This window comes from Mesoplodon densirostris, chromosome 10 (assembly GCF_025265405.1).
Source record: "Mesoplodon densirostris isolate mMesDen1 chromosome 10, mMesDen1 primary haplotype, whole genome shotgun sequence".
NCBI classification, from domain to species: Eukaryota; Metazoa; Chordata; class Mammalia; order Artiodactyla; family Ziphiidae; genus Mesoplodon; species Mesoplodon densirostris.
The window spans coordinates 34,599,361-34,612,584 of NC_082670.1; the positions used below are offsets into that span (position 1 = coordinate 34,599,361).

General features: G+C 48.8%; 1 protein-coding gene across 1 annotated transcript in view; it reads right to left on the reverse strand.

Annotated features, from left to right (window-relative positions):
- Positions 1–4,881: 4,881 nt before the first annotated feature.
- Positions 4,882–13,224, reverse strand: part of LOC132497903 (GMP synthase [glutamine-hydrolyzing]-like) — a 29,376-nt gene continuing 21,033 nt past the window's right edge. Inside the window, 4 exon segments of the mRNA XM_060111448.1 lie at positions 4,882–4,953; positions 5,187–5,282; positions 5,360–5,437; positions 8,926–9,968. Of these exon segments, the coding sequence (XP_059967431.1) occupies positions 4,882–4,953; positions 5,187–5,282; positions 5,360–5,437; positions 8,926–9,968 (1,289 nt within the window).

The following is a 13,224-nucleotide window of genomic DNA, read 5'->3' on the forward strand; positions in this document are numbered from 1 at the left end:
GTTGTGACACGTGGGCTTAGTGGCTCTGTGGCATGTGGGATCTTCCCGGACCAGGGCTCAAGCCCGTGTCTCCTGCATTGGCAGGCGGATTCTTAACCACTGCACCACCAGGGAAGTCCCAGGAGGCTGATTTTAAATGTCTAACCTGAAGCCCATCTATCTCCTGTCTCAGGAAATGCAAACAGGAGGCTAGTGCCCAGGCCAAAGCCCACTTTTTTCCTGCCCCATGAAATGTAAATGGGAGGCCAGTTGTAAATGTCTAACCTGGGGCCCATCTATCTCCTGCCTCAAGACTGCCAAAACAAAATACCATAGACTGCGTGGCTTAAACAGACATTTATTTTCTCATAATTTTGGAAGCTAGAAGTCCAAGAACAGGGTGCCAGCATGGTTGGCTTCTGGTGAGGATTCTCTTCTTGGCTTGCAGATTGCTGTCTCCACACTGTGTCTTCACGTGGCCTTTCCTCTGTGGGCACAGGAGGAGAGAGAAAGCTCTGGTGTCTTTCCCTTTGCTTTTAAGAAAACCAGTCCTACCAGATTAGGGACCCACTCTTATGACATCATTAACCTTAATTACCCCCTTAAAGGTTCTATATCCAAATACAGTCGTATTAGGGGGTTAGGGCTTCAACATATGAATCTGGGGGGCCACTATTCAGACCATAACAGTCGCCAAAGTCTGCAGTGCCCACCATGGGACAACAGTTGAAGTTCATAAAGAACTAGCAAGGGTAGCTTTTCAATCATGTGTAGTTACTTCTCTTTCAGACGGCAGGGAAATAACGGATGCATTTTATAAAGACTGCCAAAGAACAGTGGCCAAACACTGGCTTTTAAGGGAGAGAGCTCCATTTAAAAAGAATGTCACTCTTGTGAACTCGTTCTTTTTCAGGGTCTTGACACAGCTGTTAAGAAATGTCACCCTCAAATTAAGGATCATTTGAGGAGAATTTATTAAAGGGGTGTTTACAAAGGTGCAGGTAGAGCGGGAACCACAAGGGGGAGCACTTGTAGACCAGGCTGGGAAGGGTGGGGATGTGATGCCCCAGGCCCTGCAGCCCAGGTCAGCAAGACGCTGGGACGAGAGGCTGTGAGTAGAAGGCTGACCTACAACAAGTGGAATCTCAGCTCTAGGGGGCAGGCAGATCCCAGCAAGGAGGAGGGAGGAGATGGGAAGTAAGTCACCTGAGCTCTCTTATCTCTTCCCTCCTTCCCTCCAGTCTCTAATAGGGGCTCCCATGTGCTAAATCTGACCAGAAGTCAGACATCAGGCAGGGCTGAGTGCGTGGTTTCAGCCTCCTGGGGTGGAGCGTGGACACGAAAGAGTAAACCAAAGATGCCCTGGTGCCTTACCTTTTCCGAGGTGCACCTGGCCCTGCCACAGGTCATCTCCCCTATCCCACTGGGTGTTGGGTAGGTTCAGGGGCTGGGGGAGTTACTTCCTCTCCTCCCTTCCCTCCTTCCAACTCTGACCCTGGTTCATTCTCTTGTCTTCCCCAAAGAACTAACCTAAAATGTCTCTCCAGCTCCAACTTGCCGTGTCCCACCATCAAACACCACATACCACATACATGTCCCCCTCCTCCACAAGAAGAGAAACTCATTTCGCACCATTAGACGTTTCAAAACGGAGCTCCGTCGTTTACTCAAGCCCCGCCCCACCTGAGGATCCAGTGTCACGGCCGCTACCAGTGCTGAAAAGAACAGAGGCAGCTTTTCCACACCTGCAATGACTGATTTGCACCAAACTGCTCTAATTAGCACATTCCACGCTATGATTAGGCTTCCAGGGGAAACATGCCAAATGCCATTAATTATGGATGTGATCTTAAATTATTCACTTGGAATGTTTTTTTTTCCTTGATGTGCCCCTTTCATCTCCCACTAACTTTTTGTCACATCCAAGAAGAGATCCAATTAAGCCTCCAAAAGCGGGAGTTTGTTATGTTAAAGAAAATGTAAACTGAAAATGAGTCACTTCTTTTTTCTCCCCAGTTGTGGCGTTGGTGGTGATCAGGAAGCAACCAAAAGAGGAAAAGAGACGTGGTTTTCTTCCCTCCCTTTCCTTTCTGCAGATCTTGGTCCACGTGGCTCATCAATGCCACTGTGCTCATTGTTATGGGAGCCTGGATGGGGATCTCTTAGGCAGGTTCCTTAGAAGTAAATCCGGAGCTGAGGATTCATGCGCAAAGGATGTTTTTAGGAAGCTGGAAAGGAGTCGGGGAGGCAGGACGAGGAAGGCAAGGCAAGGTGTAATTTCAGTCCACATCCCAGCGGGAGCTCTGGAGCATAAATTATACCTCTGCATTTCTAAGGCAAGGCAGCTGGGCTTTCAGACTTCTGCACAGGTCAGTCATTGACTAAGGGCTGCCGGGAGCCAGAGAGGGCGCTTGGTTCACTGCAAGTGTGGACCAAGCAGTTCCCAAAGGCAGTTCTTTGATGAGAATAACAGGCGTGGGCCATTAGAAACTAAATGGAAGCTGGAGACCGGCTGCACAGAATCTCCACTAAACGGGGATTGAGAGGATGACAGACAGCAGAATAGAAAACGGAGCCCCCCAAATCAGCGTGCCCCTGTGTGGTCTGTGGGCATGGATGGTCCAGGCACCCATGTGGGCCCAGCACTGTGCTGTGTCCTGTGGTAGAGACACAGGCAAGTCCTGTTGGACTCAACACTCCATGTCAGAAACTGGCCTAACACAAATGAAAAGAAAAATTTGAGGGTGTCATATTAAGTGCAGGTCTGTGTGCTTGAAACGTGATGGTTAGAAAGATTCATAAATGTGAAGAGGTTCTCCTGGGAGAGTTAGAACTGAGCTGGGTTCAAGAGGATGAAAAGGAAAAATAAAGATTCCTTACCTCTAGTGCTTTAGCTGCACAAAGAGCACTCTCCCTTCTGTTTTCTCATTTAAGCCTAGAAATGACTTATTATACCCTAAGGTGGTATAATAGCCCCATTTTACAAACGGGGAAAATCGAGGCTCAGAAAGGTCATGGGCTGACTTGTCCAAGGTGCTCAAGTACTGTATGGTGAAGCAGAGCCTTGAGTTCCTTCCTGCCTTTAGATTCTAAGGCCTGTGTTCTCTCCACTGTGCCACACTGCCTCCCAGGGAGCAGGATCTAGCAGGGCAGAGAGGACAAGGAAGGGCATTCTGGGTGGGGGAACAGCACAAGCAAAGTCTTAGAGGCTGAAATGTACATATAAAGGCTATGAGGAAAGGAGCTGGTCTGATTAATATCCATATTGTAGTAGCCTTAGAGGAAGGTCGTTCCCACCCCCTTGATCTAACCCTACCATGTCACAGTGGAATAATAGTCTCCCTCTAGAAGGAATCTAGGCCTGGAAGCAAACCCCATGTGGAAGTGGCTGCCTGTCCAGGCCTCTTAGAGTCAACAGGAGTCATGTAAGAGGCACACACAGGACACTGGGAGTCAGAGGGGTGCACAGGGCAGGAAGGACACTGTTGGTCAGAGACCCAGGCCACGAAAGGCTGCTCTGTATGTCCCAGATAGGCCGGCAGCCAAGAGCAGCATCGGGCAGCTAGAGATGCCCACAGACAGCGCTGCCCCAGGCCAGTCACCGCTGCTTCCTGTTCCATCTCAGCTTCAGAGTGGCATTAGGGAAAGATGGTCTGTCTGTCCAGTTCACCAGGCATTTAGTAAGCATCTCCTGTGTACCAGAGGTAGGTACCCAGTCTCCCATACATGACAACTGGGGTATTTTTAAATCTGCCCACGGAATCTTTGGTACTCCTCCCTTCAAAAGAAGGAGCCTAATTCCGTTGAATGTGGGATGTCCTTGGTGATGTTTTTCCTAGTCAGTAGAATGTAGTGGAAGTGACAATGTGTGACTCCCAAAGCTAGGTCATAAAAGACATTGTTCTGTCCGCCTCTTTTTCTCTTGAATTGCTCACTCTGGGGAAAGGCAGCCAGCTTCAAGGCACTCGTGCAACCAGGAAGAGGCCACCCTGAGGCACACAGCGCCTCCTGCCAAGCCAGCATCAGCTCTGCAGCCATGTGAGGGATCCGTGGGAAGCCACTGCTTCTCCTCCTGGGCTCCTCCTACCCCAGCCACGCCTTCAGATGCAAGTATCCCTGACCAACATCTTAACTACAACCTGATGAGAAATCTTGAGCCAGTACCACCTAGCTAAGCTGCATCCAAATTTCTGACCCAGAAACCATAGATATTTATTGCTGTTTTAAACCACTAAGTCTTAACGTAACTTGTCAAGCAGCAATAACTAATACAGGACAGTACAGAGTGTCAGGACCCATTGAAAATGGGCCTTCTTGACTCCATCTAAGGAGCATATCAGCACAGCATCACGGTAATGATACAGGAAAACCTGCATCCAAAAGGTTTTGCAAATAATGAGCAGTTTTGCTGAAGATTCTCTGGAAGGGGGAGGAGTGGGGTGGGAATTACATCTCACAGCAGAGACCCAAACTCCTTAAAAATCTTCTTTAACCTCCACTTCCCTCTAGAAAATGCTCTCTAGATGGGTCTGCTTTTTCCAGAACTCCAGCGCACCTGTGTCATGCTTCCACAATTGGTAGTGTTACCAAACTAGGTTTGTTTTGCCCAATGCACAGAAAGCCAAAGCACTGAGACACAGAGGGTTTGCAGCGAAGACAGGGTTTATCTGCAAGGCAGCCAATCAAAGAGACAGGAGGAGAAATCTCAAATGCGCCCACCTGAAGGCAAAGGCCTCGGGGGTATTTATGGGATAAAGAATAAAGAAGCAGGGCGGTCTCAGGCGTGGGGGGCGTGGGGGAAAGGTGATTGGAAAAAGGTGTGATCAGCTTTGTTCTGTGCAGGCGTAACGTAACTATATGCCTCCACACGTGCAAACGCTCACCAAGGACGCTCGCGCATGCCTAGTTGAAGGGTCGGGGATCCCTTCCGGTCTTAACCTGCTCAGCTTGAACCAGGCAACTGGCCCCAAGTTCCTGGGAAACAATTGGGGCAAGCGTCTTACCGTTTAGGCTACATGCCGTTTGGAGGACAGGCGAGTCTTAAAACGACTTGGATTAGTGAAGGCAAGTGAAGTGGATTTAACCACGGTTTCAGTAGCACCGCCCCAATGTGCCTCCCTGCCTGTTATCCGCGGCCAGTGCAGCAGAGGCATCACCAAGCAGGACCAACACCCTGGAAGGTGGGGACGGCTGTGATCCTTCAATACGTTGGCCCCATCACTGCAGCAACAGCAGTAGTAGACAATCGTGCAAGGTGAGTGCGAGTCCGGGGAGAGCGTGCCTGTGGGCTGGAGGTCACTGAGCTTCAGGGAGGAATGAGTGAGGGCTGAGATGTGAAAGACGCCAGGAGGCGGAGAGGGCATCCTGGTTGAGACCTTACCTTGTGCAAAGCCACAAAGGTACGGCAACGCGAGGGAGGGCGGCATGCTTGGGGAATTGTGTCTCGTGGCTCTTGCACCTAAAGAGGGAGAGAGCCCCAGGGTCCAGAGGGCTCTGGCCAAACTTCTCCGGGGTTGGGAGGGTTGGGGGTGCAGGTTGAGACTCCCAGGGCAACTCGAGCTTGCCCGAACGTTGGATTGTTCTTTTATGGGAAAACAGCCCGGTTTGGCGTTCACTTTGATAACTAAGTGATTACTCCTCTGTTTATAGGGTCAGGACTCTCAAACTGTAATGGTTAAATTCTGATTCCTGGGCCCCACCGCCCAGAGGTTCTGAGTCTTCAGAGCTGAGGCAGAGCCTGGGAATCTGCCTCATAACAAGGGTCGCAGGGGCTTCGGCTGCAGGTGGCCCTCACATTTTAGCAGCTTCCTGAACTGTCTTGGTGATTCCTGAGAATCACCTGGGAAGCTGTGAAAAACACCAATCCCCCCCACCGCCGGAGAGTCTGGTCCAGCGAGCTGGCCTAGGGCAGTGAGTCTCAAAAGTGTGGTCCCGGGCTTCCCTGGTGGCGCAGTGGTTGAGAGTCCGCCTGCCGATGCAGGGGACACGGGTTTGTGCCCCGGTCCGGGAAGATCCCACATGCCGCGGAGCGGCTGGGCCCGCGAGCCATGGCCGCGGAGCCTGTGTGTCCGGAGCCTGTGCTCCGCAACGGGAGAGGCCACAGCAGTGAGAGGCCCGCGTACAGCAAAAAAAAAAAAAAAAAAAAAAAAAAAGTGTGGTCCCAGGAGCACCAGCACCCGGCACACCGGGGGATTTGTTATACTTGCACAGTCAGGTCCCACACTAGGGCTACTGAATCGGAATCGCCAGGGCCTGGGCCCAGGCCCCCATTTGTTTGAACAAGCTCTCCAGGTGAGTCTGATGTTTGCTAATGTGATAGCCATAGACTAGACTTTGAATTGCTTAACGATTACAGCAGGTGATTGGTAGCATTGGACAAGGTTGGGAAGCCTTGCAATCATGGAGGACACAACCAGCTCCTGTTGCCCAGGGTTCCCCGAAGGCCTGGATTCTCCCCAGCTTGCCTCTGGTCGTGTCCAGGAAACAGTCAGTATTTCCCCTTTACAAGCAGGTAATTTTCGGAAGAGCTGGGGAGCAGATAATTAAAAACCCCACCTCAACCTGCACACTCATCCACTCCTCCACACCCGGCCTCCAGTGCTCCCCTGAGAAGAAGTGGAGGCCATGGAGAAACTTCCAGAATCCAAGATTTACCAAGAATGAATCTGGGTCAGCAGGGGCCACTTCCTTTTATTAATTCATTCCTGCCAGCTGACATCTCATTTTCTGGAAGCCGACCTGCGGAGCCCGGCTCCCCCGCCCCTCCCCACCAGCTCCCACCCTCCTTCCTCCCTGCCAGGCAAGAGCATCCCCCCTAAGAATAACAAGGAGACCTGAGCAGGTGCTGGGCCCACCAGTCATCAGAAAAAGGAACCGCTCCCTCTGCTCCCCTTTCAACCCATTTTTAAATTCTGGGGCAGACCCATTGCCTCAGGACTGACAGGGAAGGGAGGTTCCTGGCCTCTCGGCCTTGTGCTCCCAGAACTGTGGCTCCAGAGGACCCTCTCTCCTTTCCCTGCCTCATAGGGTACCTGAAACCCCACCGTCAGTGTAGCAGTCTTTTCATCCTCTCACCTACACACACACACATGCTTTATTCAATCAAATTTATTTATTGAGCATGTTCTTGTGCCAGGTAGCGTGCTAAGAGATGAGGATGCTTGCAATTACATCTGACCTGAAAAAATGTCTTAAACCTTAGCAGACAGAGCTTCATCCTAGAGCTTCATTAGAGCTTCCCAATGGTGGAGGAGATCTTGTAGGTGGAGGGATGGGACTTTGGGAGCGTGCAGGGCGAGGGTGAGGGAGGGCATTGGGAAAAGAACTTGTCTGACTTCAACTTAGAAACCTGTTTATTGAGCAGTTAATGTGTCCCAGGAACTTCACTGGGGCCTCAAGAGAGGTAATACATAGTGTGACTGTGAATCCTGGGCCTTCAGGGGTGCATCACCCAGGGGAGATCTCCTGCTTTTCTGAGAGGCATTGCTGTATTGAGAGCAGAACCCAGCTTTGTGGTCACAAGAATGGAATACTGGTCTGGCAGGTTGTCTGGCTAGCTGTGATCTTGGGGAAGTCAATTTATCCCCAAACCTCATACCTTCTGTGGTAGGGGAAGGAGTTCTCTGTACAATGGGGGTTGTCATAACCACCCTGCTGCTAAGAGCAGATGAGATAATTGTGGCTGCACCTTGTAGACTCTGGACGGCTGTAGATACTTATTCTATGGATCTATATTTAGTACCTGCTATCAGACATAATTTAACTGGGGGTCAATTAACACAGTGGACAGAAATCCCTGTCCTTGTGGGGATTTCAGTGGGGGAAGATGGATGATGAATGAACAAATAGAGTGTCCATGGTGTCAAGGGCTCTGGAGGAAAATACAGCATAGCTGGGGGTTGGGAAGGACTGAGGGAAAGGGTGCTGCTATTTAAATAGAATGGCCAGAGAATGTCTTTTAATAAGTGACAAAGTGGTGCTTGAGCTGGAGCTAAAGGAAGTGGGGAAGGAATCACAGGGTTATCTGGGGAAAGAGCATACCATGTTGGGGAGACTGTAGGTGCAAAGGTCCTGAGGTAGGTATGTGCTACAAAGAGTATCAGGGTTACTAATGAGGGGAGAACCAATTGCTGAAGTTTCAGACATTTTTTTTTTTTTTAAGTTGAACAAGAAGTTTATTACTCCCACTCAGTAGTTCCTGGGAGCTTTGATGTTAAGTCATACATAATTCGAGAAATACCAGGAATCTTCTTAATCTCAGTGACCATCTTTAACACCACCTCTACAGGGATCTCATTGCCAAGGGTTGCAGGTATACCAGTCATGAAATCACTAGTAATAAAGGTTCGAATAACCATGGATCTCTGGCATGAAGGATGCTTCTGAAGTGGGTCCCGATCAAAATGTAAAGGTGTCAAAATCACCGGCATCTGGCTGATTTTCCCAACATACCCAGACTCCCTGAGAATGTTATGGGCCTCAAAATCAGCTTGCCGTAAAGTACTGAGCACCCCCGTTGTCAAGAAAGTGGGGGTAACATCTGTAGGAGGTTCTTTAACTGGTGGGCTAAATATATAGACAACTCTGTTAATGTTGTGACACATGCAAGGTATAAGTCTAGCCGGGAAAATAGGAGATTCCCAGTCAGGCTCATCCTTCCTGGAGTTTCCACACACATAACTATAAGAACGACAGTCATCCTGCACACCCACAGGTTTTTTTTTGTTGTTGTTGTTTGTTTGTTTTGTGGTACACGGGCCTCTCACTGTTGTGGCCTCTCCCGTTGCGGAGCACAGGCTCCGGACGCGCAGGCTCAGCGGCCATGGCTCACGGGCCCAGCCGCTCCGCGGCATGTGGGATCTTCCCGGACCGGGGCACGAACCCGCATCCCCTGCATCGGCAGGCTGACTCTCAACCACTGGGCCACCAGGGAAGCCCAACACCCACAGTTTTAATTGGTAGCAGGAAGGCATTCGGTGAATGCAGACTTGTAATGTGCATCAGCTTCTCCTGATCCTCTTCTGTTGTGCAGGCTTTGACTCTCTGTAATAGTGTATGTGGCTTTTTAACGCTTGCAGAAAAATCAGCTACTATTTTCAAAATATTGTTGGTTTCAGGAAAATCCTTACAAATATAAGGTTCCTCAGCACATACTACTCTGACTGCCAGGCTTGGACCTGGGAATGGATGCCTGGAAACTAACTCATCTGGAAGTCCAAATTCTCTGCCTAAGATCCTTACTTCATCTTGATGAAAATCTTTCAGAGGTTCTATGACTTTTCCCTCCTCTCTCAACTTTCTGATAAGCTCTGTGTCGTTATGATGGGTTTTGATGAGTTCAGCTTTGCCACTTGCAACAAGGGATGCACTTTCAACTAGATCAGGCCATAAAGTACCTTGGGCAAGGAAAACCTCCTCTGGTTTCAGGTTCATTTCTCCAGTTACTTCATTGGCAATCTTAACAAAAGTATCCCCAATGATTTTTCTTTTCTCCTCAGGACTCGTAGTCATATTTAAGGTTTTGCTAATTCTCTTTCATGGAGTTCTGTCTTCATCTGATATTGGTAGAGTTGTTGTTCCATTGTAGAAAGAATGAGCGGCATTTATCACTTTGACTTGAATTCCAAGCTTTTTGAGGGCCTCTTCAACAGACTGACATTCTCATTTTCTCATAAAGCCATTATCAATGTGCACAGCAATGACTTGATCTTGGTTCAAAGCACGATTCAACAAAGCTGTACAAACTGTTGAATCTACCCCACCACTGAGCAAAACCAAAACTTTTGATGTGCCAACTCTCTCTTTGATCTCTTGAATGCACTCAAGTTCTCTGTTCTGCACAGTGAAGGTCCCACTGCACCCAGATATGTCGAAGAGGAAATTCTTCAGTATTACTTTCCCATTTTCTGTAAGGCCAACTTCAGGGTGGAACTGGACCCCATATAATTTTTCAGATTCATTTGCTCTACCTATTAGTGTTGGAGGGTCTCCTGCAGAGGTCGGGGGTGGCTGTGGCTCACCGTGGGGACAAGGACACTGGCAGCAGAAGTTCTGGGAAGTACTCCTTGGCTTGAGCCCTCCCAGAGTCTGCCATTAGCCCCACCAAACAGCCGGGTAGGCTCCAGTGCTGGGTCACCTCAGGCCAAACAACCAACCGTTTCAGGCATCCTGACAGCTACTTTTTAAACACAACCATGATTTAAAATTATATTAAATTATTATATCAAAAAGAAATGTAATATATGTTTAAAACCTGTTACTTTGTCATTATTTAGCTACATTCTAATTCTGTGTATTTTACTCTGATCCATGTGCTTCAGGTTATTTACATCTATTGTAGGCATAGAGTGAAATTGCCATGTAATAGAGGGAACTGCCCATCCATTCTCAACTCTGCATTCAGTGACATCGTGTCAGGAGCTTGAAACCCGCCATGCTGGGAGTATTTACACCTTGGAAGTTGGCAGACACTGTAAATCACAGTCACTCCTCCCCTCCTCCAAAGAGTGGACTGTGAACATTTTCCAGCCTACCAATGCTGCAGCTCCCTGCAGAGCAGATCTGAGGCAGGAGCTCCCTTTCAAGTCTGCTCTCAGATGGTCCCCGAGTCTGGAGGAGGAGATGGGGGCTGGTGCTGAGGAAAATCTCAGGGTGTAGTAGAGACAGGGTGTTCTGGGCAGGACCTCCAGCCCCACCCCATCCCTGGGCCCCCATATTACTCCTGGAGCTGCCCCAACTGCATTATTGTTTCTCAATCCCCACTTCCCTAGTGGACTGCAGCCAATTCCTTATTCCCACACTGCAGTTCAGGAGGCATTCCAAGCTCCTTTGAGTGCCCAGCCTTGAGCACGCAGTCCCCAGGGATAATGATAAAGACAGCAATTTACAGTCATTGCTTTTAAAATTCTCTCAACAGCCCTAATCAGGTAGACATGGTTACCTTCCTCATCTCATGGAAGGGACATCTAAAGCATGGAGAGATTCAGTAACTTGTGCAAAGTTGCACAGCTGTTACCAAGTCCAAACTTGTACTGCTTGTCGCATGACAGGCCAATAAACTGAGAAACGAGTTGTTGGGACAAAGAATAGTGATTTTATTCAGAAAACCAGCAAATGGAGAAGATGGTGGTCTAGCATCGCAGAGAAACATCTTACCCTCGTTAGAATTCAGGCTTCTCTTATAGTAAAAGAGGAGGGGGTGTGATTGATTGCTGCAGACCTCTTGGTGTCAGAATCCTTTGTCCTTGCAGCTGTCCCTGTAGGTCTCGTCAGGATGTTCCTATAAACCTCTAACAAAACAAATGCTATTGTCTGTTCTGCAACTTTTTATCTCTATATGAATGGAACAGTGTTATACCTTTAAAGGTCAGAGCCTTGAGAACGGGCTACCCTGTATATTTCAAGCTACAGGCAACATTCTTGTAGCAAAAGCAATGGAATGCAAACGTGAAAGTAAAAGAAACAGATCCAATATGGAGTCAGATTTGTTCTTCCCTATTCCACAACTAGTAAGTAGCAGTCTTAAGTTGAGCCCAGGCCACTGGCTCCAGAGTCTACACTGTTTACCATGAAGCAACTCTGTGACATGAGAGGTAAGGGCCCTAAGCTCGGGGAGCTTATGCTGGGGTGGGGAGATCGGGAATGTCTGGGCCTCGAGAGAGGCAGATGGCATTTTGCCAGGAAAAGATGGAGATCAGAAGAGGGCATCCCAGGTGGAGGGAACAGACAGTGCAAAGGTCCAGAGTGTGGGGGTGAAAGGGCTGTTCAGGGAAGAGAAAATGGCCCCAGCTGCCTGTCACTTCTACAGCCTCACCCACCCTGGAGAAGCCTGCCTTTGGTGCTTCAAAATGACAACCTTCCAAAAATAACTTATCTTCAGCTTTCTCTCTGTCTTTGCTCAGTGATTCACAACACATGTTCCTCAAAGTAGATTAGTTCCATGAACACAGTGACTGGGGAAATTGTGCGCGCGCGCGTGTGTGCATGTGCATGCTGGGGTGGGAGGTGGCAGGGAGGAGACCTGGTAGAGTGAATGTGGCATATGGCTTGGGATTAAGCATTTTCCTCAAGTCTGTTCATTACCTGCCTTGAGCAAAGCCAAGCGGTAGAGGCTGGTGAGGGCAGGGCAGGAGGGGCCACTGCTGTGCCTGGTTGTTCTCGACGCTCTGTCTAAGTAGCTCAGAATCTGCTGTCCTGGTCACTCTCAGGAGGTTAATGAGACAATGAACATCTCTGGGTCAACTTTTATGTTATCCAGCATCCTTTGTAAGCGCCATCTATGCAATAAATCCCTCCTGGAAGGACAGACTTCTCTTTCTGAACTCTGAGCAGAGACCATCCTCTTTGCAGGAGAAATTTCATCTCTCCAGATGAGTCTGTTGGCCTCTTTTTATCTGCTCCTGTGAACTATATAACCTAACCATCCGCATCTAAGGGATTGCATCCTGTAAATTTAATGCTGCTCTGTGTAATGGGTTCCAGAAAACAGAAAAGCCCCAGTGGAAATTTCCATTGAGGTGCAGCATAACCATTCTTCCCGGAAAAATATTCTCGGACAAGATAATAGAAATCCTCTTATTTGCCTGGAATCTTAAAGAGAAGAGTACTGGTGGGAGGAGCCCAGGGACTCTTGTTTCTCCAGAAGGTTCCAGAGGTTTGGAAGACCTTGTGGTCACTGACTATTCTGGCAATAAGCACAGCATCTGCAGAACTGAGGATTCATGGTGGAGAGACAAATGAACTCAAGCCCGTGCCCTTTTGAGAACAGCAGAGGAGGAGTTAGGAATAAGCACCACTGCATTCAGGGTGGACTGGTGGTGAACACATGGGGTGCATGCGTCCAGAGGCTGAGTGTGGAGGGACTCCCTCCCTGAGGGTCAGAGGTGAGCCTTCTGCAAGGTAGTTATTGGGGTTGCTGGTTCTGGATCTAAGAGGTCAGCAAATCTCCCCCAAATGAGAACTCTTAACTACAATGTATTTTCCCTTTTGCCTGGGCTATCAGGACATTCAGAGGTAAAATTAGTGTTCAGCTGGTGGCTAGACATTTCAGGCACGTGACATACCTATTAGTGGAAGTTTTGGGTCCTTGTTAAAATTGTGCTGGGGGATAAAAAAGAATGGAGGTAACGTATAACACTAAAATAGAAGTGTTTTTCAGAATTGATCTTTAGCCTCAAAGAGTGGCTCTTCGTGAGGCCCTGGAGAAGAGAGGGTGGGGAACCACACAATTAGTCAAGGGAGTCTTTG